Source organism: Arachis hypogaea, chromosome 5, assembly GCF_003086295.3.
Source record: "Arachis hypogaea cultivar Tifrunner chromosome 5, arahy.Tifrunner.gnm2.J5K5, whole genome shotgun sequence".
Taxonomy (NCBI): domain Eukaryota; kingdom Viridiplantae; phylum Streptophyta; class Magnoliopsida; order Fabales; family Fabaceae; genus Arachis; species Arachis hypogaea.
In genome coordinates, this window is record NC_092040.1 from 114958569 (window position 1) to 114985006 (window position 26438).

At 34.8% G+C, this 26438-nt stretch overlaps 3 protein-coding genes across 7 annotated transcripts; all 3 read right to left on the reverse strand.

Annotated features, from left to right (window-relative positions):
• Positions 1-8886: 8886 nt before the first annotated feature.
• LOC112803040 (ras-related protein Rab7) lies at positions 8887-11150 on the reverse strand. 3 transcript variants are annotated; one of them, XR_003202622.3, is made up of 8 exons: positions 10949-11144; positions 10836-10862; positions 10493-10592; positions 10254-10400; positions 9764-9844; positions 9547-9692; positions 9259-9397; positions 8887-9118 (listed from the first exon to the last, which is right to left on the reverse strand). XR_003202622.3 is itself a non-coding variant. In XM_025846489.3 (7 exons), exons 1-7 carry the CDS (start codon positions 10999-11001, stop codon positions 9334-9336), a joined length of 618 nt encoding a protein of 205 aa, XP_025702274.1. In that variant the 5' UTR covers positions 11002-11150; the 3' UTR covers positions 8887-9333. The 3 variants fall into 3 exon arrangements, 1 of the variants encoding a protein (XP_025702274.1); XR_003202621.3 differs by having other exon boundaries at positions 8887-9175; XM_025846489.3 differs by having other exon boundaries at positions 8887-9397; positions 10949-11150.
• Positions 11151-12826: 1676 nt separating this feature from the next.
• LOC114924030 (MA3 DOMAIN-CONTAINING TRANSLATION REGULATORY FACTOR 2-like) lies at positions 12827-14835 on the reverse strand. The gene has a single exon (XM_072236568.1). It carries the CDS (start codon positions 14489-14491, stop codon positions 12839-12841), a length of 1653 nt encoding a protein of 550 aa, XP_072092669.1. The 5' UTR covers positions 14492-14835; the 3' UTR covers positions 12827-12838.
• A 4583-nt stretch (positions 14836-19418) lies between these two features.
• LOC112803043 (uncharacterized aarF domain-containing protein kinase At1g71810, chloroplastic) lies at positions 19419-26299 on the reverse strand. 3 transcript variants are annotated; one of them, XM_072236478.1, is made up of 21 exons: positions 25579-26299; positions 25195-25239; positions 24816-24854; positions 24518-24688; positions 24224-24376; positions 23964-23999; positions 23787-23834; positions 23223-23309; positions 22840-22881; positions 22645-22753; positions 22390-22504; positions 22050-22099; positions 21862-21940; positions 21678-21728; positions 21465-21606; positions 21315-21359; positions 21093-21197; positions 20960-21001; positions 20697-20864; positions 19869-19988; positions 19419-19787 (listed from the first exon to the last, which is right to left on the reverse strand). In XM_072236478.1, the coding sequence occupies exons 1-21, from the start codon at positions 25906-25908 to the stop codon at positions 19683-19685; spliced, it is 2082 nt and encodes a 693-aa protein (XP_072092579.1). In that variant the 5' UTR covers positions 25909-26299; the 3' UTR covers positions 19419-19682. The 3 variants fall into 3 exon arrangements, with proteins under 3 accessions (XP_072092579.1, XP_072092580.1, XP_072092581.1); XM_072236479.1 differs by having other exon boundaries at positions 19869-19976; positions 25579-26276; XM_072236480.1 differs by lacking the exon at positions 21678-21728 and having other exon boundaries at positions 25579-26259.
• Between the last annotated feature and the right edge of the window lie 139 nt (positions 26300-26438).

The following is a 26438-nucleotide window of genomic DNA, read 5'->3' on the forward strand; positions in this document are numbered from 1 at the left end:
GGTTGAATTAGTCCCACATTGCTTAGGATAGCAAATGGAGTAGGTGGCCTAGGCTATAAATATGAGGTTAAGTTCTCCATATTTTTTGCACTAGTCGGAAACACTTAAAGCTTGTATCTGACTTTTCTTTTTCTCTATACCTTTTAATTAGAGAGTGTTGTGAGGTGTAGTTAAATATTTGCTTTGAGAGTGTGGGTGTACTGGGGTGCCGGTGTTAGAGAGAAAGAAGTCTATGTGTTGTAACAATTTTTACATAGTCATATTCTCTGGTTGTCATTTGGCAACGGCCGTGATTTTTTCTCCAGTAATTGGAGTTTCCACGTTAAATTCTTGTGTTGTGATTGTGTCTATTTTATTTCTCTGTGAAAAGTATTTTCTCAAGGGGGAATGGTGTATTATTCCCAACAAGTGGTATCAGAGCTTCGGTTCGGTGGGATTTATTTTTAGTATGCTCTGTGGTTGCAGTCTAGTCTGACCTTCCACATCAGAAAAGAATTTTGTCCTGTAGCTTGAGGTAGGGGTGTTCAAAACCGATCCGGACCGAACTAATCCGACGAACCGAACCAAAATAACTGAAAACCGAACAAACCAAAAACCGAAAAAACCGACAAAAACTTATTTTGCTGTTTTTTATGCGGTTCGGTTCGGTTTTCGGTTCTTATCATGAAAACTCTAACCGAACCGAACCGAACCGGTTTAACAAAACCTTAAAAATTACCAACCCCACCCCCCAGACCCCCATCTCCCCCCAAACGAATGCTAGTGTGCTACTGCTGCAGCGCTGCGCGTCCCTAACCCTAACCCCCAATCAAAACCTAACCTAGCCTCTCTCTTCTCCAAATTTCGCCCACCGCGCACCCACCACCCAGCCACGGAGCCAGCCACCCATTGACCCACGTCCTTGAGTCTCGAGGCTGGCGGCACCCACGTCCCTCCCACCACCTCGAAGCCTTCCTCCGAAGTCCCAACGCCGAAGCCTTCCTCTTCGCGGACAGAGCAGAGATCCCCCACCGCCGGTGCACCACGAACACAAAGCCGTCGCAGGATAACGCCACTGACCCACTGACCCAACAGCCAGGATAACGCCACCACCCACCCCCAAATGAACCCTAGCCCCTTTCTCCCTACTCCCTTGGTCTCACAACCTCTCTCTCTGCACTATCCATCGCAGGTGAGAGACCTCCTCCCACTACCTCGCAGCTGCCGCCGACCTTCCTCCCATCGCCGCTCTTCCACTGCTCCCACCCAGGACCTCCTCGCGGACAGAGCAGCCTAGCACTATAGCACACAGCCAGCCACAGCCAGCGCCCAACAGCTTGGCACCACCCTTGCAAGTCGCACCCACCACCACCCTCAATTATGTAACTTGACTGAAATTGCTGTTCTGTTTGTTGTTCATTTCCAATTGCTTCAACTGCTTCTGGTTTGTTTTTTTTTTTTTGCTATTCTGTCTTATTATTGAATTAATTTTGAAGTGAATTACTGAATTACTGAATTACTGTTCTGGTATTATTGCTGTTCTGTTGAATTACTAAATTGCTGAATTACTTTCTTGTGTTATAATTTTTAAATCTGTTAAGACTTGAGAGTTGATATATTATTCTGATGTGAAGTATTATGTGATTTATGATGAATTCTGATATGACAATGACCATGATGCTGTAATATTGTTGGAACAAGTCACTCTCTGATCTTCAATTATTCAATTATACTAGATGTCAAGTGTAAGTTCCAATATAATCTTCTTTGAGCAGAAGGTGGTGTTAGGGGTAGTTAATTTACCAGATTATCATAATCTGTTAGCTGATTTATTATATTTCCATTGATTTTTGAATTGTAAGGCTCATGTTTGGGGGTAATTTTGCTTATGTTATGAAGGACGTAAGCTTGTCATTGAAACAACTTATCTTAGAGATTATGGCATCAAGGATGATGACCAGGTTAATGAATTTTAAGGCTTACAATTTCAGTGAGGGGAGCTGGGATGCTGGATTGATAGAAACATGAATGGTTAATTTATAATCTGTTATTAAAAAGAAGTTTGATTAAAGTTGTACGTGAATATCCCCATGATTTTATTCAATTCTGATACATTGTTACCCTGCTATTAATCCATTCATCTCAATGTCTGTTGTACTTACTCCATTTCTCTTGAATCATGATATCTATATATTCAATTCTAATACATTGTTATCCTGCTATTAATCCATTCATCTCAATGTCTCTTTATTATTAGAATGTATAACTCATCTCAATGTCTCTTTATTATTAGAATGTATAACTATTAGAATGTATACCTAGATTAGAATGCTTTTCCACTAGTGCTATATTATTATTATTACTATTACTATTGTTAGCTATTGTGTATTTGTGTTTGTCGATTTCAATGTTATGACTTTGTGAAATAGTATGGTAGTATTTTTTTTGAATTGATTGAAAAAACCGAACAAACCGAACCAAACCAAACCGAATTTAATTGGTTTGGTTTGGTTCGGATGGCTTTGAGAAAAAAACCGAACCAAACCGAACCGCACTTTAATTAAACGATTGGATCGGATGACTTTTTTCTCAAAAACCGAACCAAACCGCACCGCGAACACCCCTAGCTTGAGGTTGATCTTTGGTTGCTGTTGTTGTTGCTGGAAGACAGTGTGACACTGTGAGAGTGCAGTTTGAAAAGGTTCTGGCTAAGGAAAGACCTGGTATTTAAGTGTGTCCATTGTGACCCACCTCTCTTTCTTGGGACCCTTCCTAGTGCACGGTCTACAGTTGAGTTATACTATTCTAGTATACGGTTGCAACAATGTCAGGATATTCAAGTGTTGTGAAGCTTGAAATAGAGAAATTTGATGGAAGAATCAATTTTGGCTTGTGGCAAATACAAGTCAAGGATGTGTTGATACAATCAGGTTTGCACAAGGTGTAGAAGACAAGAAGTATCCTCATGGTATTACCGCACTGCCATAGATAAGGATAAGTTGTGGCAATCGGGTCCACAATTGCACACGGGCATTGGTTGGCGTTGATATGCAAGGTGTGTGGCAGAGTTATGTCGATGGATGAAGAACTTCCAAGAAAAGCCAATTTGGAAGTTGCACCATGAATTTTTAGCAAGGTTTCGATCTGTACCAAGGCGAAATGCTTGGAGTGGTCTAATTCCAAGTGAGTATACTTTCATGGTGGAGTATGATAGTTCTTTGAACTATGATTGTCGGTATAGACAATGGCAGCAAAGAATTATCGGTGTTGACAATGGAAGCTGAAGATGTGTGACTATTTCAATCAAGGTGGAGATTGTTAGGATTTGGTTGAATTAGTCCCACATTGCTTAGGATAGCAAATGGAGTGGGTGGCCTAGGCTATATATATGAGGCTAAGTTCTCCATATTTTTTGCACCAGTCGGAAACACTTAAAGCTTGTATCTGACTTTTCTTTTCCTCTATACCTTTTAATTAGAGAGTGTTGTGAGGTATAGTTAAATATTTGCTTTGAGAGTGTGGGTGTACTGGGGTGCCGGTGTTAGAGAGAAAGAAGTCTATGTGTTGTAACAATTTTTACATAATCATATTCTCTGGTTGTCATTTGGAAATGGCCGTGGTTTTTTCTCCAGTAATTGGAGTTTTCACGTTAAATTCTTGTGTTGTGATTGTGTCTATTTTATTTCTCTGTGAAAAGTATTTTCTCAAGGGGGAATGGTGTATTATTCCCAATACCGTGCTCACTCCTAAAAGAATTTATGAAGCTTGTGGAAGAGCGCTCCCAAACTGCTGATAAGTCTATTGCTGGGACATTAATGGATACTTTGACCACCATAAAATTTGATTGTTCTCATACTATGCATGAGCATGTCATTGAAATGACAAATATTACAACAAGACTTAAGTCATTGGAAATGGAAGTGGATGAAAGTTTCCTTGTGCAGTTTATTTTAAACTCATTACCGTCTGAGTATGGTCCTTTCCAAATGAACTATAATACCATGAAAGATAAAATGGAATGTGCATGAGTTGCATAGTATGTTAGTTCAAGAGGAAACCAGACTTAAGAATCAAGGAAATCATTCTATCCATTACCTGAACCATTAAGGAGTTGGAAAGAAAACTGGAAAGAAGCATGGAAAGAGAAAGTGGAAGGGACCATTAAATACTGCTAAGTCCTCTTCTAAAATCTAGAAAAAAGATAAATGCCATTTCTACAAGAAATTTGGACACTTCCAAAATGATTGTCCAAAGAGGAAGGCTTGATTTGAAAAGAAAGGTAATAAGCTTAGTTAATCGATGCAGGGATCCCTTATAACCCGAACCATAAGGCCAAATGAAAAGTTTGTCTACATAGAAAATAAAGATAAAGCTCCAGTAGAAGTTGTTGGGACTTATCGGTTGATTCTCGACACTGAACATCATTTAGATTTGCTAGATACTTTTTATGTACCAAGTATTTCTAAGAATTTAGTTTCTTTATCTAAACTTGATGTTGTTGGATACTCTTTTAATTTCGGTAATAGTTGTTTCAGTTTGTTTAAGTACAACTATATGATTGGATCTGACATACTTTCTGATAGTTTATGTAAATTTAATCTTCATAATTTATATGCTGAATCACTTATGACTTTGCATCATAAAGTTGGCACTAAACGTAGTTTAGTGAATGAACGTCCTGCTTACTAGTGGCATAAACGTTTAGGTCACATTTCCAAAGAAAGAATGGACAGGTTGATAAAGAATGACATCTTTCCAAATTTGGATTTTACTGATCTCAATATTTGTGTGGATTGTATTAAAAGAAAGCAAACAAAACACACAAAGAAAGGAGCCACAAGTACCCAACTTCTTGAAATTATACACACTGACATATGTGGACCTTTTGATGTAAACTCTTTCAATAAAGAAAAATATTCTATCACATTTATTGATGATTATTCACGTTATGGTTATGTCTATCTACTTTATGATAAATCCCAAGCAGTTAATGCTTTAGAGATTTATATAAATGAAGTAGAAAGGCAGTTAGACAAAAAGGTGAAAATCGTTAGATCTGATAGAGGTGGTGAATATTATGGAAGATACAATGAAAGAGGACAAAACCCAGGTTCATTTGCTAAATTCCTTGAAAAATGTGGTATATGTGCTCAATACACTATGCCAGGTACACCTCAACAAAATGGTGTATCAGAAAGACGAAACTATACTTTAATAGAAATGGTTAGGACAATGATGAGTAATGTATCTTTACATATATCATTGTGGATGTATGCTTTAAAAACTACTATGTATTTGTTAAATATGGTTCCTAGTAAGACAGTTCCTAAAACTCCTTTTGAGCTATGGACTGGGAGAAAACCTAGTTTAAAACATCTACATGTTTGGGGATGTCAAGCAGAAATAAAAGCTTATAATCCGCAAGAAAAGAAGCTGGATCCAAAAACAATCAGTGGATATTTCATTAGTTATCCAGAAAAATCAAAGGGGTATAGATTTTATTATCCTACTCATAGTACAAGAATAATTAAAACTGGCAATGCACGGTTCATTGAGAATGGTGAGACTAGTGGGAGTACAGCTTCACAAAATGTGGAGATTAAAGAAATAAGAATTCAAGTTCCTTCAATTTGTACTTCTACCTCTAGAGTTGTTATTTCAAATGTTATTGAGCCTAATCACAATCCACAGGAACAATAAATTATTGATCATGTTGTTGTTAGACTAAATAATAATCAAGAGGAACAAGAACTTATTAATCCCATGGTTAATGAGAAGTCGATAATAGAACAACCACAAGAAATGACATTAAGAAGGTCTTAAAGAGAAAGAAGATCTACTATTTCTGATGACTATGTGGTGTATTTACAAGAGTCAGACAATGACTTGAGTGTTGCTAATGATCCAATTTCTTTCTCACAAGCCATTAATGGTGATAATGTTGATAAATGGTTAGAGGCCATGAAAGATGAGCTTAAATTAATGGAACAAAATAAAGTATGGAACCTTGTGGAATTACTTAAAGGATGCAAGATAATTGGGTGTAAATGGGTCTTTAAGACTAAGCGTGATTCTCATGGCAACTTTGAACGTTACAAGACTCGTCTTGTTGCCAAAGGTTTTACTCAAAAAGATGGCGTTGATTACAAAGAGACTTTCTCACCAGTTTCTAGAAAAGACTCTTTAAGGATTATCTTGGCTTTGGTGGCTCATTATGACTTAGAGTTACATCAAATGGATGTAAAAACTGCCTTTCTTAATGAGAATTTAGAGAAAGATATTTACATGGATCAACCAATAGAATTTTTGGTTGAAGGGAAAGAACAAATAGTGTGTAAACTTAAGAAATCACTATATGAACTTAAACAAGTATCCCACCAATGATTTATCAAATTTAATGATACCATTCTGTCCTTTGGATTTAAGGAAAATACCGTTGATTGGTGTATATACTTGAAAGTTAGTGGGAGTAAATTCATTGTTTTAGTTCTATATGTTGATGATATTTTTCTTGCATCTAATGATCTTGGTCTATTAAGCGAGACTAAAAAATATCTCTCTAATAACTTTGAAATGAAAGATATGGATGAGGCAAGTTATATGATTGGAATAGAAATATTTCGAGATAGATCAAATGACTATTAGGATTGTCTCAGAAATCATATATTAATAAAGTATTAGAGAGATTCAAAATGGCACAATACACAGTATCACCTGTTCCAATTCAAAAAGCTAAGGGGACAAGTTTAGTCTTATGCAATGTCCAAAGAATAATTTGGAATGGAAACAGATGGAAGAAATTTCATATGCATCTGTTGTTGGGAGTTTGATGTATGCTCAAACTTGCATAAGGCCATATATCAGCTTTGCAGTTGGTATACTTGGCAGGTACCAAAATAACCTAGGATTGGATCATTAAAAAGCTGCAAAGAAAGTTTTAAGGTATCTGCAAGGGATAAAGGAACACATGCTTACTTATAGGAGATCTAATCACCTTGAAGTGATTGGATATTCAGATTCAGATTTTGTCAGTTGCGTAGATACAAGAAAATTCACTTTTAGTTATTTGTATCTCATAGTTGGAGAAGCAATATCATGGAAGAATGTGAAGCAGTCAGTAATTGCTACTTTTACAATGGAAGCTGAATTTGTGACATGCTTTGAGGCCATGGTTCAGGCTAAGTGGTTGCGGAACTTCTTTTCAGGACTTGAAATTGTTGACAGTATTGCTAGGCCGCTGAAAATTTATTGTGATAACTCTGCAGCAGTTTTCTTTTCTATAAACGACAAGTATTCCAAAGGTGTTAAGCATATGGAATTGAAATACTTTGCCGTTAAAGAAGAAGTTCAGAAACAAAGAGTGTCAATAGAGCACATTAGCACCAATATTATGGTTGCTGATCCTTTGACCAAAGGGTTACTGCCCAAAACATTTACTAGTCATGTTGAAAGGATGGGTATTATGAGTTTATAGGATCAAAGTATGTTTAATGAAGTTTGTGTTGTATGAATATTGACATTTTGAGCTCAAATGAATTAATGTTTTTGTATTACCTGATTTTCAATTTGTTGTAGACATAATAGAATTAAAATAATCAAATATTGTCTTACAATGAAGACATTATTGTTGGACTAATTATGTTATATACTTCCTAATTATGACTCATGTTAAAAATATGGCTAACTTTGTAGTAAATAGAAGGGACTATGTTGATTAGGTGACGTACAACTGCTATGACTCATGCTAGTTTTATTCTTATCATGATAAATTAAGCTATGTAAGTAATTGCTTAGAAATGCGCATTATGAAAAAATTTCTTAAACCATCAATAGGAATAATGACACATGAGCCAAATGGGAGAATGTAAGAAATTATATTATTATATGATGTCTCATGTGTGTGATGTGTCTTATTTTATTGGTTTAATAATATTTAATTAAAAAGAAGTTACATGATAATTTTAAAATGTGACTTCTTAAGTAGGAAAAGAGGACTGAATGATTCTAATATATTTTCATAAAAACCAACTTCTATACTTATGAAGTCTTTCTTCTTCGCTCACCATCAATAACTAAATTGAAGAAAGAATTAAGAAGGCAAAAGAATAGGCAAAGTGAATTCTTCCTAATACTATTATTATTATCATAGATCAAGGTTAGTTACTCTTCTCATTTCTATTTGTGATAATCATAAATTTCAAGATCTTTAATGTGAATGATAATTTTATAATGTATATTAAAATTATATTAAGTTTAACATCTATTACCTATTGCTACTGCTGTTGCTAAGAGATCTTCCAAAAAAACCAAGATATATGCAGGCACCCTCTCAAAATTAACTTAGAGACGAACCCGTATTCTTGAAGAGAAGGAGATTTACCATCTCACAATGACAGAGCTATAAAACAACCTCGTTCTTGGATCTTGTCATGGATGGTTAATAATGGTATTAATATATGAAGGCACCATACGAACCTTAAATCCATTTACAAAGAGGTTTGCTTCGATCTTTCTCCAATTTCAACTCTTCCCAATGTAATTGATATTCATGGTGACAAATGTACTGTTAATCTTGAGTTCAAGGTTGGCACTAAAATGAATGTTTGGAAGGTTATTACGAATTCAGCACCTAACAATGATAATGATTTTATGGCCGTGGTCATATATGGGTATTGTTATAAATTGGCCTTTTACAAGCCCAATGATCTGAGATGGATCAAGTTTTCATGAGAACATTATGGATGTCATATTTTTTCAAGACAAGACATATGCAGTGGACTTTGACTTCCAACTATATGAATTTTATATAAAGAAAAAATTAGAGCCAGTGAGAAGAATTTAAAAAAAAATTATATCAATGCAGCACAATAGAATAAGACAAAGTAAAATGTTGCTGCACAATAAAAATGAAAAACATTGATTCATTCATTGTTACAATTTCAGTACTCATTGCTTAAAATTGGGATAAAATAAAATTAAGAAACTTGATTGCATTTATAGTTTACAAAAATTAAAAAGTAAATATAATAAGAGGCAATTCTCATTTTTCTAAAGAGAGAATTGTCATTCTACACCTAAACTTGACAACTTGGAAACATTTGCCCAAAGAATCACTGGTAAATCAATTGAACATTCTTCCCTACACACCAACATTGTCATTTGTCAAGCTTGTCCTTCTTAAAACAGAAGGATATTTCTACATTTCATGAAAATTCAATATGTAAATCAAACAAGATTTGCTCAAGCTATGTTGGGTGTAGAAGAAGGGAGCACACTCACCCTTTAACCAAAAAAATTCCAAGAATTTTAGCCATGGCATTAAGAGGATAAAGAAATTCATTCCACATTTGTTTGTCAGCATGCACACCCGCCACTTTGCTCGTTATCTGGAACAGTCTCAGGCATAGCTTGAAAATATCTGTAACAGGTTTTGAAATATTAGATTCTAGTTAGCACTTCAAAATAAAGATAAAACATTTTAACCATATTCTTTTAGACAACATACCAATCACATATCCAAATCATGATATTATTAATGTGTAAATGTATATCAAAGATAAATTTTACATGTCTTGGTCATATTCATTAGATAGAGCAGTCTTCGCAATGCATAAAAATGCAGCATCAACATTGTAGTCCTCTTTTGCGGAAGTCTCAAAATAGGGAATATTCCCTTTAGAAGTGCACCAGTCCTTTGCTTTCTTCTCAGATACCTGTATAGAAGATTAGTTAGACATTTATACGGAAGATAAAGAAACATAGAAGGGCAATGATGTGTAGCTACCACTCGACTATTCCCACCATCAATATCAATCTTGTTTCCAAGCACTGTAAAAGGAAACATCCTTGGATCTGAAGGGTTTGCCTGCGCAACAAAATGCGAACTATAGCTGAAGTTTTCCAAGTAAGAAGTTCCTGAATATAATTGAATTTATACCAAACAAAACACTGTCGAACATGGGATGCATTAGGAATAATTCAATTACTAAAAATTAGATTTCTAAGAAGCCTAAATGTAAAGGTTTTTTCTTTGTTCTGCTAATCTGCTAGATCTATTTCCATACTATGAGTTTTCAGAACATAATGAAACTTGGATGCACTAGTATACACAGATAGTACAATGAGCAAATTAAACTAGAGGAGTACGCTTTGTCCATCAATAAGAATCTATAAAATATGAAGCAAATGTAAATGCAAGCAAGACTCTGAGCAAATTAGCAAAAGTACCAAGAGTAAAATAAAAAATAAAAGAGAAAAACAAAGAACTAAAGAACCTGTTTGAGAAACTCCTCGTGCCAGTTTTCGAGGGAATCAAAGGACTTCATGACATTAACATCATAGACTAAAACACAGCAATCTGCCCCTCTATAAAATGCAACTCCAAGACTCTGAAATCTCTCTTGCCCTGCAGTGTCCCATATCTTCCAAGCAGACATAAGATGTAACATAAACAATTACATTAAATATAAATAAAGAACTCAAAAATACCATTGAATTGAACCAGAAAACCCACTTGTAGAGTGACGAGCCTGTCGTCAATCTGGAGTTCTTTAGTGACAAAATCAGCACCAATTGTAGCTTTATATTGCTGACTAAACTTCTTATGAACATATCTATCCTAACAGTTAAGATTCTGCATATGCTCACTTCAAGAGAGATTATTTAAGCACAAAAAAGTTACCTTACCTAAACTAAATATCTTCAAACATTCAGCTGAAGCAAACATATTCTATGGTACAGTATGCTAAACAAACTAGCCACAATTAAGAATGGTAGTTATCATAATTAAAAACAATCATTAAATTAATGCAATGCTGATAAATAAAATGATGCAGCAATGAAAATGAAAAGGATACTGATTCATCAAGGAGGTCTTTCCAACCCTAAGAAACAATGAATTGGAAAAATGTAAGGTTAGTGAATGGAATAGAAGAGAAGAGGAACCCTAACAAAGAAGAAGAAGGAGTACCCGCTATCGCCAAGAACAATGACTTTGAGCAAAGTTCGCCTCCGCATTGACATGATTGCTCTCAAGATTCGATTGTTCTCCTTCTTTCTTATTGATTTGGTAATAATTGATGGCAACTATCTTTTATTAACTAAATTCTCATTGTTATTGAGAAAGAAAATATTATTCAGTTTTGTTTTCACTTTTTAGTTTTTACTCTCTCTTTTTCTTTATTCTTTTTTTAAGCCTTAAAAGGATCCATCATAGATTCAAAACGTTAATATGGTGTCAAAATTATTAACTTAAAAGGGATTCTATCATGCATGTGATGCATATTATACACGTAGGTCCCAGCTCATGTATAATCACTACAATGTTATGTATACACTAAAATTCAACGAATAAAGTAATCACTCGTATAAAATATTTATTAAAATATAAAATATATATTAAAAACAATTTAACAATATATATATTTATATGGGTAAAGTATATTTTTTATTTTTAAAATTTGACAAAAGTTTTAAAAATATTTCTAAATTTTATTTTATTTTAATTTTGTCTCAGAAATTTTTAATTTGCATCAAATATACCTTTGATGGCTGCATTTTCAAAAAATTTTAAGACCAATCTAACAATAATGCAAAAATTATGTTTGATTTGCTTGTATTTAGAGTTATTCTTATGTTATTGTTGTTGAATTGATCTTAAATTTTTTGAAAGATTAGCCGTCAGGAATATATATAGATAATGCAAATCGAAAACTTTTAGGACAAAATTAAAACCAAATAAAATTTAGGGATATTTTTTGAAATTTTTATCAAACTTCAGAAACAAAAGATATACTTTACCCAATTTATATACATATATACATAAATAAGTAAAATTTTTATATAATAGAATTATAATTAATATATTAAAACATGCATATCAACGTTTTAAACTGGTACAAAGATTTGATCAGCTTTGTCAATTTGTAGACACAGGAATTATTAATGTTATCTCATTGTACGTTTTGTCTTGTCAAATTTTCTAGGGAGTATTGATAAAACTCTAAGCAGTACCGAAACATTATTGTTTTTTTATTAATAGCATGGAAAGTCTACTTTTGATGTATAGTTAGTTTCTTCTTTTTATTTATTTGTAGAATAATTTAATTATATAACTGTTTCCAATGAACAATTACTTTCATAATACAAAAAAGGTAGCTCTTCATGAAGCTTGTACAGAATGTTTGTTAATCCCGATGGTTAAATTTTTTCTTACCATGCTTTAATTAAAGAATAATAGTGCAAGTACATTCTAGAGATTTTCATAAATTTCTTTCTTAGAGAAGGAAAAGAAAAGAAAGTCATACCTAAGCAACATAGCATTATCATTATCAATTACAAAAGCATAGTCAACTACATCATCAGCATAAAAAGGAGCGAAAGAATGGTATTACAATCTTCAAAATATTATACTGGTAAAAATGGGCATGATTTGAATGAACTTTTGGTTTGTTTCAATCTCGCAGGGTTAATTTTCTTATGCTGATATTTATCATTATGTCTCTTTTCAACTTGCATCTTGCTTTAGATAGAAATTTAGGTGCAGTTAACTTTATGTGAAATTGATAGATGAGAAATTGATAGATGAGAAATTGTCATCTAACAGTCAACGACTCTTAACTATTAAATTCACATGAATTTATTATACTTGAGTTTTCACGTTGTTGAATGTATGTGTAAAACTAATTTTAAAACTTGAAATGATTGCAGGAGATATTGAAAAGAAGTGCAGCATAAGTAGTTTCCGATATAGGCTAATTCATTAGAGAAGAAAACATATATTTATATATATAAGTGTGTAGAAAAAAATACAAACACAAACTGAAACTAGTAATCTCAGATATTCCTCTCACACAAACAATTAACAAGTGCCATTCTCATGTTCTTGTTTGCCAAAACAAAATGAATTGTCCAACCACCCTTTATTCTTTGCTCTCTCAACATATTTTGCAAACTGAGTTCTAGCATCAGGAACATCCAAAGCCAAATCATCAAGAGATTCTGCAACTCTTCCAAACCCCTTCATCATTTGGTTGAATGTTATTAGTCCTGATTCAAAGCATTCTTTGAGTAGTCCCCATAACCTCTCATTCTTCTTCTCCATGATTGTCACCAAAGATTTCTTAACAACTTCATGATGGAAGAATGGCATTCCTAATTCTTTTATACAGCGACAAGCTTCTCTTATATCGCCGCCGGATTCATACTCTTCTAGAAGCTTCCCTATCTTGTCCTTAACATCTTCCACGGCCCAACCGGTCCTGCTGCTTCCTCCTCCACCCCAACACCTCAAGATTCTCTCCCCTGAGAGAGTTGCCTTCAGAGAAGACTTTGCCATTCTTAGCACTTTGCTTCCAATGGAATCCGGAGACAAACACTGAGATCCAATCTCCTCAAGATTCTGTGGAGCCAGGACTTCATCCACAACTGCTCTTGCTAGAAACATGGCAAGATCCTCAACAACAACAGGATTGTCCAGAGCAGTGTCATCTGCTGATTCAATCAGCATTACAAAACCATTCACCACATCATCGGCCGGGAAACAAAGCGAAGAAAGCAGCACAGAAGCCATTTCTTTCTCCCTATTCTTTCTGTCCATAGCCAGAGTTATCAGTTTCTTAACAAAGATTGCATTCAATTCAGCACTGTTGTTTTTGTTCTCTTGCTCTATGCAACTATTCACCTCTAATATGTCACCGGATAAAAAGTACTCCTGAATAATACTCTGAGACTTAATCTTGAAGCTTCTAGCAGCAGCACTATCTGTAATTGAGTTCCTCTCTGGCTCCACTGAGAGTGATTTCAATGATGACACACACAACCAACCCTCAGATGCTGCTTTAGATATTAATTGCTGCAGAATTTCGCGAGCATTCGGTATGTCAAGGGATAAATCATCAACTGTATCTATCAGCCTACTGAAGCCTTTGGAGATTTGGCTAGAGTTTATGAAACCTTCTTCAGCAGCCTCTTTTAGAAGGTCTAGTAGTGGCGCTTCGGCTTGGCGCCTCTCCATAGCCATTATAAGAGCTCTCTTAACAATTTCATGATGGAAGAATGGAACTTTCAAATCTTTGATGCATCTGAAGGCTTCTTTCTTGTCACCACTCACTACATACTCCTTCAAGAAATTGTTTATCCTTGACTTGACATCATCAACTGTCATATTCTTGCTGCCTCCCCATCTTCGCTCGATTATTTCTGCGTGGAGAGGAGCTGCAAGGTAGCTCTTCTCTGCTTTCTTCAAGACCTCGACGCCTTTCGAATCTTTTGGCAAGTAGTCCATCTGTTTCTTCAAGAATGCAGGGGGGAGAATGTCATCAACAACTGCTCTGGCTAAAAAAAGTGCTAGAACATCCACTGTGTCCGGTATATCAACGATCAAATCATCGGCCGATTCGACTAATTTGCTGAAGCCTTTGTAAACTTGTGAAGGGTGAAATGTGTCAGCATAGAGTGCAGATAATAGAATAGCTGCCATTTCTTTTTCCTTGTCATGTCTATCCATTGACATAGACACAAGCTTCTTGACAAAATAGTAGCCATACTGTGGCTTTCCAAGTTCTCTGAGTTCATCTATTGTTGCAACAACATCATCAGTTGCAAAGTATTCTTCTACAATTACTGTTGCTTTTTTTTTGTAATCCACCAAATCTGGTGGTGTTGTTGACTTTTTCTTTTCATTTGAACGCTCGTATTCCTACAAAACCCATGTGCACTTTCAAAGATTTTGTCCTTATAGTATAAGATGATGTTATGAACTCTTTACCTCAGTGCTGTCATAGTTTGGATCATTGGGATCAAGAGTGCCATTGTCATCTGTATCAAGCAATCCACCCCAAGTACCTTTTCCTCCAGCACCACCTGCACAATTTTAACATTACCTTATGTACTCTTATTAAAAAATAATTACAATGGTAAACCTATTATTGATAAAAAAATAATTTAAGTAACAATTGATAAGGATTTTTACCTTTCTTGGGACGTCCGTCTCTTGGAGAATGTGATTGCCTATTGTTCTTTGGACTTAGGCTGGACTTGATTTGCACCCTTGGAGACCTTGGAGAATTAGGAGACCTTGGAGACTTTGGAGACTTTGGAGATTTTGGTGACTTAGAAGTTGATCTCGGTGACTTCGGTGAAATTCTTAATGGAGCAATGGATATTGAATCTGCATTTTCTGATGTAGATCCATGATTCTCACGATCCATTATGCTCGTTAACTCAATCAAGGCTCTAGTCAATTTCTTAAGTCCATGTTATTTTTTCTGAATTCTTCCATAGACTATGATCCAAATTCCCTTTTATCCTACAAAAGTTATTCCAAAATTTTCTACATAAATATGAATGTTCACAGATGATTCAATTAATCTGAATGCTCAGTATTATTAAAAGTGAAATGCACATAGTATATAAAAATTGAACCGAAAATCAGAATTGAAGCAATATAATTATACCATTTAATGTGATCAACATAAAATGTTACATGCATTAGCGAAATGCACGTTTCCGTTACAAACTTCACATATTGAACGGTTTGCATCCATTTTATTATTTGATTTTGGTTGTTATTCTTAGCATATTATACAACCATAGTTATATGAATTCACCAATGCACCAGTTTACGTACTAATGCACAATTTATCAACATACCCAAATCGCCATAATCATACTTTTTGCGTAAAATATTTTATATATGGCGTACTCCATACGCCATACCTCTTTCTGTGTGGAAATATATTACTTTTCATGTAATTATATAAGCAACATACAAGATTAATTTGGAAGAAAATCATACAAGATTAGTTACCTATTGCTTGACAGAGATGAAGCTTTAGGGAGAAGCGTGATCATGCAGTGAATGAAGGGATTAAAATTATTAGGCCTTCAATATTTCTTTGTTATTTTGTTTTAAGATGGAAATTGAATTAGTAACAGCTGCTTTTTTTGGAAGGAGTTAGTGATGGAAAGGAAAAATACAGTGTTCAAAGGTAATATCCAAAGTTTAAGGCGTTTAATTTGTGTGTGTGGTCGAAAATCAATGTGGACTTTGAAAACAGTGTTGGATGTCACAACTTTACATTGTTTGCCTAAAACAACGGCAGAGGAACTTGCCTCCCAAGACCAAGCAACTGAATGCTAAATTTTTATTGTGTAATTTCAACAAAATTTAAGAGATATATATATTTCGTCAAAATTGAGCAAGTTTCTATTAGATCCAAAATGTCAAAACTTGAGCCAAAAATAATTTAGATTAATGCCTTATCATAAACATTCCTGCCCTAATTAATTTTTCGTTTTAACATTCATTTATTTCAAGCTCAAATTTTATTGCTTGGAATGTAGAAAATATTAAATTCACCCTCTCTTGAATATATTTATTTTGTACTCATCGACTAACAAAAATAGTCTCAAATGAAAATTTAAAGGTTAATATCCTTCATTTCTTATATATTATAGTTATTTTATTATATTAAAAAAAACTGAAATCGTAATTTCCTTCCGCGAATTTATATCCTTATATGTTATATTTATTTTTTATAAAAAAATCATATATATGTAAATTTTTTTTGAGTGAATCAATAAACCCCGCCACCGCCCCTTAAAGGATTACAATATTACTAAACCCTCCCAAAGTGAATAGCGGAGCCGTCACTTGTTTTTCTCACAGCCACACAACATTTCGGAACCCTCTTCCTTTTTTCATTTCACTTCACAACATGGCCAAGCAGGGCAAGAAGCGCTTCTCCATCACCGTCGCTGGTGACAAGTCTGGCGTCCTCTCAAGGGTGTCCCAGTCGCCGGCCGTACGTCGCACGAAGCAGGCTGCCTCGGATGCCGCCTTTATTGCGAAGAAGCTCCTCCGCAGCACTGGCAAGGCCGCCTGGATCGCCGGAACCACGTTCTTGGTCCTTGTTGTGCCTCTCGTCGTCGCAATGGATCGCGAGCAGCAGATCAACGAGCTTGAGTCTCAGCAGGCTAGCATCCTTGGAACCCCTCCTCCTGCACTTCAGAAATCTTAATAGATTCTGATGATTCTTGAAAGTTCCTCCGGTTATGACAGGTTTTAGGGTTTCGTTTGTTTATTTATTTTGTAATTCTTGAATTGAAATTTTTATCTTTTATTGTTTTAGGGGTGTGTGTTTGACGCTGTAATCTGGATGTTTGGAACTTGGGTTTTGGTGTATGACTATATGCGCATAATCCTGTTAACTAGTTAAATCGGAAATAGCATATTTGATGATAGAAAAAGTATACCGAAATAACAAGAATACGTTTTAAATTTTGTCGTAGTATTTGTTACATATTTTTTATCAATAATAAATTTATCATTGTAATTATTTTTTAATGAGAGTACATAAAGAGTACATAGTATATAAGGTGTAATAATTTAACAAATATTTTTAAAAAAAAAAATTTATTCTCTTTAACAATATTTTTTTCCATTCTTAAAAAAAATAATAATCTAGATGACATGGTGATAAATCTATTATTGATAAAAAAAATAATTTAAGTAACAATATTTAAAACTCTTCTCACACACGCCAATAAGATATTGGATTGCCTTGCTTTGAACAAGAATTGAGTTAACATTTTTGTTGTTCTTCATTTTCATATTCGAGTTATTGTTCTTCATTTTCATATTCAAATTGCAGATACAATGAATTATAATAAGTGTTTATTTGGGTGTCATTATTTTGATAACAAAAATTGAATAAAAAATATCTTTTTTTTGAAACAAACGAAGGTTGACACATGAGAGTGGAGCATAAAATAGATAAATATAAAAGCAAATCTAAATACAAGGTTAACAATCTTATGTCACCTCCGGCATTGCCATCAACAACCAGTAGGATCAATAACAGTTCACTCCTTGTAGCTCAAAAACGTCCTGTTCTATATGACATCAACAGATACCTCTTTATTGTTGAAAATTCTGTTATTGCATTCCAACTAGACGTGCTAAATAACCGCAAAGAACCCAGTCAGTCACCTCTTCTGCTCCTTTTTTCTATTAGGTGTTCCATTTCAACTCTCAAACAAGCCTTTAGTGTTTTCTGGGACAGCCCAATCTATATGAAAACATCTCAACTAGACGCACCACACCTGTCACGTAAACTCACAGAAGACAAACAAATGATGAACACATTCGATCTCTTTTTTACACAAGACACAAATACTATCATGCTGGCGAGTTATGCCTAATCTACTCAACCTTTCTTTAGTATTCACTCTACCGACTAAAACAAACCAACCAAACAGTTCAATTCTAGGCGGAACCAATCCTTTCCAGATCGAACTTGTGAAACAGCTTCCAACTCCCATTGAAACAGCTCCCTCCTCCAATGAAAATTCCAAATCCACTTTAACCCATCCCAAAATCCACAATCTCCTATCACATATCCTTGCTGGTTTGAAACAGAGAAGAGCCTTGGAAAACGCGCTTTCAGAGGACCACCCTGGACCCCGTTATCTTCCCAAAACAGTATTTTTTGTCCATCACCAACTTTCATTGTCAGCCCACTAATAACTTTTTCTTTTACCTGTTGTGCTTTTATATCCAATTGACAGATCTCTTTTCAGGGGCCACCACCTTTCACCGGTAAAATCTGACTAGAAAGCATAATCTTGGGATTCAAATTGTTACACGAACAGACAATCTTCTTTCATAACGGACAATCTTCCTTGAAAAACCGCCATCACCACTTTAACAGCAGTACTGTGTTCCTGAGCACTGCATCCCCGACCTCCAACCCCCTAGCCTTTTTAGGTGCCTGAACCACTTCTCACTTCACTAGAGGTATACCATTGTTACCATCCTCCTTACACCACAGGAACCTCCTCTGTAAGGCAATCAACTTGTCAGCCACCGTCTTTGGCATCTTGTATAGGCTAAAGTAGTATACCGACAGGCTATTCAACACTGATTTAATAAGAACTAGCTTGCCTGCTTTGTTTAGAACCTTCGATTTCCATAAAAATATATATATATATATCTTTTTTTTTTAACGTGTTTGATAAATTTTTAATAGTAAAAATAAAAAGACTAAAAAAATAAAAAATATTTTTTTGAGAAAGTTTAATTTGTATCTTTTCTTAAAAAAAATTTTCTTTAAAAAAAATATTTTTCATGTAATATATAAAAAAAATACTTTTATATTATTATATTCAAACATAATTAAAAAAAAATTTGTATGAGATATCCAAACATAAAATCACTTTTACTTTTTCATAAGATCTTTTAGAAAAAAGATAACTCGAAAAAAAATCTTTTCTTAGAAGCTCACGCAAACAAACCCTACAACTTCCATATAATAATAATAATAATAATAATAATAATAATAATAATAATATTATGTTTTGCATGCATGCATGTACATAGAGAAGAACAATCCCAAAAGAGAAAACGAACATGGCCAGAGTTGATACTATGGAATATATTTTAGTATGAAACTATGAATACTTTCATTTTTTCAGATAGTATCCAAAACAAGTTCTTCTGAACATGAATTGTAAGGCTCAAAATCTCTTGCTGAATCAGCAATGTGCATCAGCTATGCTGCTTATTCTTATGCTTATGTACAAATTCAATGCCCTGTCATATGGATCCTACTTATGTTTCAATGTTATCTGGTGATAGTGAGTTGATTAGAGCAAACAGAATTCATGTGCTCTGTGTCTGACACGTGTTTACCGCCATGGGTTCACAAGAAAATCCTCCTTATTGTTCTTGCAGCGGCGCGAGATATTAACTGTCTCACCATATTAGCTGGCAACTGAAGTAACTGCTGCTGGGATTCTGGTGGTAGCTGTTAACATTTTACAAACATAGAAGAATTGAGGAAATAGTTACAATGCTGTATCCAAGAAAATGCAAACGATAGAGTTACCTCAAAAATGATAGATAGAACAGGAAGAATCTCTTGAACAGATTCAAGTTGAGTTGGAACTAATGATAGGTTCTCCATGTGAAGTGTCTGGTTCTGGTACTGGCTAACCTGTATGATTCCCTGCATGTCATTTGACATAGAAAGGACTACTAATTTCCAATCGATACAAAACAAACCATAAACATGAAGATAATGATTGAAATTGAATAAAAAAGATCAACTGAAATTGAAATATAAAACAAAAGGGATAGATTGTAATTAAATATAAAGAAAATCACTCTACTTTTTATCTAATTTTATCCAACAAGAAAGTGATTTCTTAACCTAACTTGTCTACATCATAGTTTGGAAATCATAGTTTGGAAATTGAATTGAAGGGAATAACTCAGCCTTCTATCCAATTCCCCGATGCAATAAGAGAGGGACTCACTTAATTTCGCTTGTCCACACCATAGTTTAGCACTTCTCTAAGCTCTCTATGTGACAGATACAATAGTTTAGGAGGTATTTATAACCTCTTATTAGGTTAAAATAAAGATAATCGTAACATAAAGTCCAATCTACTAACTAAATAAACAAAATCAAAATACATGAAATTAAATTTGACATTCTAATACTTAAAAATATAAAATAGTAACTACTAAATAATACTTGAACTCTTCATATCTCGGACATTTGAAGCAAGTATCACCAATCCAACAATGGCATGTAAAGAAAAATTTGAGAGAGAGAAATTTGTTCCTAAGATCATCATATCCATGAATCCATCAACATCTAGAATTGTGCAGTAGTTGGTCTATCTACAATTAAGGATAACTGAAATCTTACTTTGTTATCTTCTTTTCTTCTGGTCCCTGACAACAAGAGTAGAAGGCGTTGGAAGGTTCTGAGGTTGTTCACATCTTCTTCGGTCATTAAAGAGGAAAAAAGGAATCCGCTGAAAGGAACCCTTGAAGCAGCTGTTTCCAAGGTTGCTAGTCCAAGTGCATCAAAACCCTGCATTTAATTTTATTCAATTAATATTAAAGTTTTCATTTTTCATGTTTCACATTTCTATTATGATTTTAATGAACAACTAATAATAAACATACTTTAGCAAACTCTTGAACAATTATTTCTCTCACATATTCACCCTGCAAAGGTTCATTACAAATCCAACATCAGTGAGAAAAAAGTTGGAGGGTAGTTACAATGTAGAATGAAATTGGAACTCGCTGTTAATACCTTTTCTGTTAAAGTAAAAGAAAGTATTTCCTTCATTGCCATTCTGGAATCAGTGCCTTCAGGTTGTTGTTTAACTAAGGACTTTTCTGTTTTGGCACGAAGAGACTGAAAGAACCATCTTAGGTTAGAATTTTAAAACAAACTCAGCATAAAAGGGATCTTACTAGGGAGAAAATTGGAATGGTAAAAAAAGAAGAAGAAAACAAGAAAGAAAGATTTCACCTCTGTCAACAAAGACTCTAAACGGTCTACTCTGAAAACACCATCCTGGAAAAGAGGTAAGGAACCAAGGGCTAAGTTAAGAGCTTTAGAAAATATTACAATATAATTGAATAAAGAAATGAAACAAAAAGAATCCAATCTTGTCTTTACCTTATACAGAAGAGTCTCCAAAGAAGCCTTAAGCTGGGGAGAGCTGTCAGTAAGTACTTTTCGAGCGATCCAAGGGTAAGTACTACCCAAAACTTTGTAATCCGGGTTAAATCCAATTGCAATTCCTTCCAGCACAGCAAGGCTAAAAGACAAGATATTGTTCAGAGTTCGACACAAAACCATTTGTTTTAAGCCATTTTGTGATGTTACTACCTTCGAATGACGAGAGAGAAGTATGAAGGTATTCTAAATTTGAATTTATACCTGAAAATTTTTAGAGAACAGGAATAAGAAGATAAGTAGCATGCCAAAGGAAAACAAAACAAGTAGGCAACTACCACCAAGATGACAAAAATAACAGAGAGAAAATAATGTTGCATAATAGTGGACAACTTACATGGTGGTTCCTAAGTTTCCTAAAAGGTCTCCAAAGCTGATATTGCGAACTCCTTGGGCAACAGCATTTTGGAAGACACCTGCATACAAATAATTCAGACAACAGAATTAGTAACTTCCCTTAACAAGTATTTTTAAAAACCTGCATAAGTCACAAGTATTTTCTAAATCACTTATTAAAGTAAAAACCTGTCAAAGCCTTTGTAACAGCTTCTTTGTCTGCAGTCGGTGGAAGAAGCCTGATAAAATTTACAAGTATGCTGTCAAGTACGTATCCCTGACTCAAAAGATACTTTATCATATACCTAAGCATCCCTCACTCAATTCTTTGGGTTAGGCATGGACCATGCATAGGTCCACTAAAGTTCAAGGTTCATGATTAGAACCTTATTAGGAACAACTATACTGAGGACTTAAGCTACAAGGCTTATAAGGCTCAAGATCCTTCATTATATATTTCACATGGGCCAATCCTATACTGATAATACTTTTTGAAAACTGAGAATGTAATTTAGGGGAAAACAAATACCCAAGAGTGACGAAGTCCTTGGACAATGCATCAAAATCGCGATTCACAAGATGGAGACAAGCTTGGATGAATCCATCACGCAATTCTTGTTTAAACTCACCTGTCATACCAAAATCTGGAGCAAAAGAAAGAAAAACAGAAAACAAATAAACAAAATATCATATTTAAGTTTATAATAACAAACCAAGAAACCAAAGAATACAAGCAAAAGAGTAAGACATATAATCAAAATATCAAATTTGAATGTTCAATTACCTAAATATGCTAATTTTCCATCATACGTTCGAAGAAGATTTCCAGGGTGTGGATCTGCATGATAGAATCCACACTCAAGAAGTTGATTGAATGAGCAGTATACTCCTACCTAATCAGCATCAGGGAAATAATATTAAAAAGCTGTGCAGAAGGAAATCTAGAACAACTTGTTTGCAACAAGTGACATTGTATGACCTCAATAAGGTAGAGATCCTTCACTTCTGACAACTTGTTCCCCTACAAACCCATAGAAAGATAATCCATCAGCAGACTAGATTTTTCCAGCAGGCATGAATGAGAGAATCCAAAAAGATAAATCCCTTTGTATACTTTCTTTCAGGAACTAGAGCTTAAAGAAGCATGAAACAATTTGGAATGCTATTCGTGCTGGCATATAAATCCATTTATCTAAGGAGGTTCTAGCATTCCAATTTAAACCACTACAAAAGAGGATGCTCTAAACTCGGAACTCTTCTATTAGGATATATAATAAATTTATCTGAGGAATTCTACTCCATGCAGGGATTGAAATGTCTGTGTGCTGAAATGTGGTGAGCAAACAGCAAATAGTAAAATACCTCAACCCATTCCATCACGAGAACTTTGCGCGTTGTATAGTCCTTATACATCAAAGGAATCACCACATCAGGTATAGAGCCATATAACTGCCTGCTCATAAATAACAAATAACAACTAACAATTAAAGCATTAATACTGCATAAATTATTGCTAAATGAAAGCACAAGAAAAACATTAAGCTGCATCCATAAGAAGGGATTCTAACAAAAGAATGTTTAAGTCATATATTTCTGTAATTCTGTGGACCAAGCACAAGCAATTTTATTGCATATTTCTATTTCTACAATGTATTCAGTCTATTCCTGCTCAAAGTGAATTGAAAGGAAAAAAATATTTAACTTTGACTGCGAAAAGTTTCTCATAATATTAAAAAAAATTAAAGCAGTTTCTGTCAATTGCCAAACCAGTTCCAAGGGGAAAAAGATGCCTGCACTCTCAGGGAACTGAGTTTTTTTTTAGATAAACTACTACCTAATCAAACCATATTCACTCGTCTTCACACCATACAACCTTGATCTTGGAGTCAGAATGAATCACATACTAAAAAACTTGATAACATGCACTTGCCTGAACTTGATTCCATTGCTTGCTTCATTATTGTAGTCCATCTCCTGCATTCAAGGTGATTTACCTGTATTCAATTTGAATTTCAAATATAAATATAAAATAAAAAGGTGGAAATCTGGTGGTCAGTTTTAATCAACAACTGCCTGCAGATATATGAGGAAACCAATAGTTACCCGGAAAAGACTTGAGGCCCACTCATCAACAACTCCCTGCAGATTTTACAAGGTCATGTTCAATAAATTGACAATCAACATAATATGGAGCAAAAAATATAACACGGATATAAACATTTCCTAAGTGGCAAAGATAACCATTTAGGTATGACACATGACGTCATGTAAATTCATAGCTAGCTTAGTTTAATCTTTGCAGTTTGCACATACTACAGAATCACCTGAACTTAGTCTAATCTTTGCACAAACTACAGAATCACCTGAAGATCAGTATTAAACTTGCCAGCTCTCTTAATCACTCCTGCCATAAAACGCAAGATTAATATATCAAGGGAAATTGCTGCTTGAACTCCGGGTCTTTGCACTTTGACAGCGACAACCTGTCCTGTTTTGCGAAGCCTAGCTTGATACACCTACATTTCAGAGACAGAAGTTCCATACTTGATGTTGTAAAATCTAAATTGTAAAAACTACACATGGAACGAAAGTACTCTAAAAAATTCTACAATCATCATCACAAAGACAAACACACCAAAATGAATAAAAAAATGAACCTGCCCAAGGGATGCAGCAGCTACAGGCTCAGGTGAAATCTCTGAGAAAAGTTCAACCAAAGATGATCCCAGTTCTTGTTCTATCATATTGAAAGCAACTTCAGTAGAAAATGGACTTATTCGATCTTGCAGGAGTGAGAGTTCATCCAGATAAGATGGTGGTATCAAATCCTACAAGGATGAATTCTTCAAAATTACATCTCAATTCTTATCTACATCAATCACTGTAAACTGAAGTGACCAAACCTTAATGGAGAGCCACAGAACAATGATCAAGTAAGGAAACTACAACACTTACAGCTCGAGATGATATAGCCTGGGCAATTTTGATATATGCCTGAAATTACAAAACCGAAATTCACAAAACGAACCAGTTGACATGTTGATCGGAAAACAACAACAAAGAAGATATTTTCATTGACATTTAGATCAGAAAGCTTTCCAGTCTAGAACTAATATTTAGGAAATTTCGAAGGGGACAGATCAAACATATCAATCAACCATCATTCACATCCCAAAGAATAAAACCATACAAAATGTAGTAGCAAAATTGACCAATCCACTCTTTTTTTTTTTCCCTCAGTCACACAGTAATTTGACCATAAATAACCACCCTTCATTTTCCAAGTCACAGAAACACCAAGTTGGAACATAAATAACAGACGAACAAGACATACCGGTCCAAGTTCTACCAATATCTTCCTAAGCTCTGAAGCTCTAACCTGCAAAACCAAATAACAAAACAATCAAAATTTAAAATTGGAAAAAGAAAAGTTTTTATTCTTATATTGCAAACGACAACTCTCAGGTATCACTTCCTCTCCTTAATAGATGTCAAAAACTACTTCGCGTTAAACAAGTCAAAATTCTCAACTTTCTAGCTAAAACGTTCGAATAGAAGAAACAATCTCCTTCGAAATAATCAACATTCTATATTCAAAAACAGAACTTCTCAATGGAAAGAACCAGAAACCATTTCCTGCAACAATGAATTCACCTTAAAAACAATAATTTAAAAATTCAAAGTTGAAAAAAGAAAGATTGCACAAGCTGCGGGAAACCTGAAACATATCATCGGAACGGTCCATGAGAGTGTCAACGTAGCGAAGAGCGAACCACTTTCCGAAAGAGATTCCGGTCTGAACCAGACGCCGAGCCACCACCAGAGGCTTCCGGTAGTAAATGGCGGCGATCTTCGAGATGCTGTAATCCGCCAGCGAGTCAGCTTCCGTGGCGCTCAGCTCGAACAGGTACCCTGACTTCGCCGTGAACGAGTCCCCGTCGGCCGCGGCGGCGCATCTGACGGAGCGTCGGCGGGAAGAAACGGCGGCACGCGGCCGAAGAGGGAGAGAGGAGTAAGAAACAGAAGGGAAGGTAGAGAGAGAAAGCATTTTGGTTGAAGCGTTTCAGAAGATTCTTGAATACTGAGCTTAGAAATTCAGTTGCAAATTGAAGGCATAGTTATAAGAGAGTTTGTTGGGAGTTAGTTTTGGAAGTTAGGATGCATGTTCATTGTTCAGTGTTTCAATTTCAGCTCTCACAGTTCTCTGAGTTCTTCACGTTTTGCGTTGGTGATTGCTGCTAAAGACTAAAGAGTGTGGCTCCCTCTTTTGCGACGGAAATTTTGTTGTCACGAAATCAATCAAATTTTGAAGTTTGAAGATGTTATCTGTGGTCCTTGTGTTTTCCCATCCTCATTTCTTTTTCCTCATTTATCCACACATGTTTTTGAAATCACCACCAACAACAATTAGAGAATATTCTTCATATCATTGTTTAGTTATCATATTTGTGCAAAGTTGTAAGGGTTTATAATTTTACAAGCATTTTTCTTTTCGTCTTACTAATAGAAACTTTAATTCTGAAATTGCACACCAATTAATTAATTTCGGCATTGGAATATAAAAATTATTATTCTGTC

Coding starts and splice junctions, on each gene's coding strand:
- LOC114924030 (XM_072236568.1), bottom strand. CDS start 14,491: ATGTCAATGGATAGACATGACAAGGAAAAAGAAATGGCAGCTATTCTA.
- LOC112803040 (XM_025846489.3), bottom strand. CDS start 11,001: ATGTCAATGCGGAGGCGAACTTTGCTCAAAGTCATTGTTCTTGGCGAT. Junction 10,593..10,835: donor AAGACCTCCTTGATGAATCA/GTATCCTTTTCA, acceptor CTGTTAGGATAG/ATATGTTCATAAGAAGTTTA. Junction 10,401..10,492: donor ACAGGCTCGTCACTCTACAA/GTGGGTTTTCTG, acceptor TCTGCTTGGAAG/ATATGGGACACTGCAGGGCA.
- LOC112803043 (XM_072236478.1), bottom strand. CDS start 25,908: ATGCTTTCTCTCTCTACCTTCCCTTCTGTTTCTTACTCCTCTCTCCCT. Junction 22,505..22,644: donor TGGAAAATTAGCATATTTAG/GTAATTGAACAT, acceptor CTTTTGCTCCAG/ATTTTGGTATGACAGGTGAG. Junction 22,100..22,389: donor AAGGACTTCGTCACTCTTGG/GTATTTGTTTTC, acceptor AAATTTTATCAG/GCTTCTTCCACCGACTGCAG.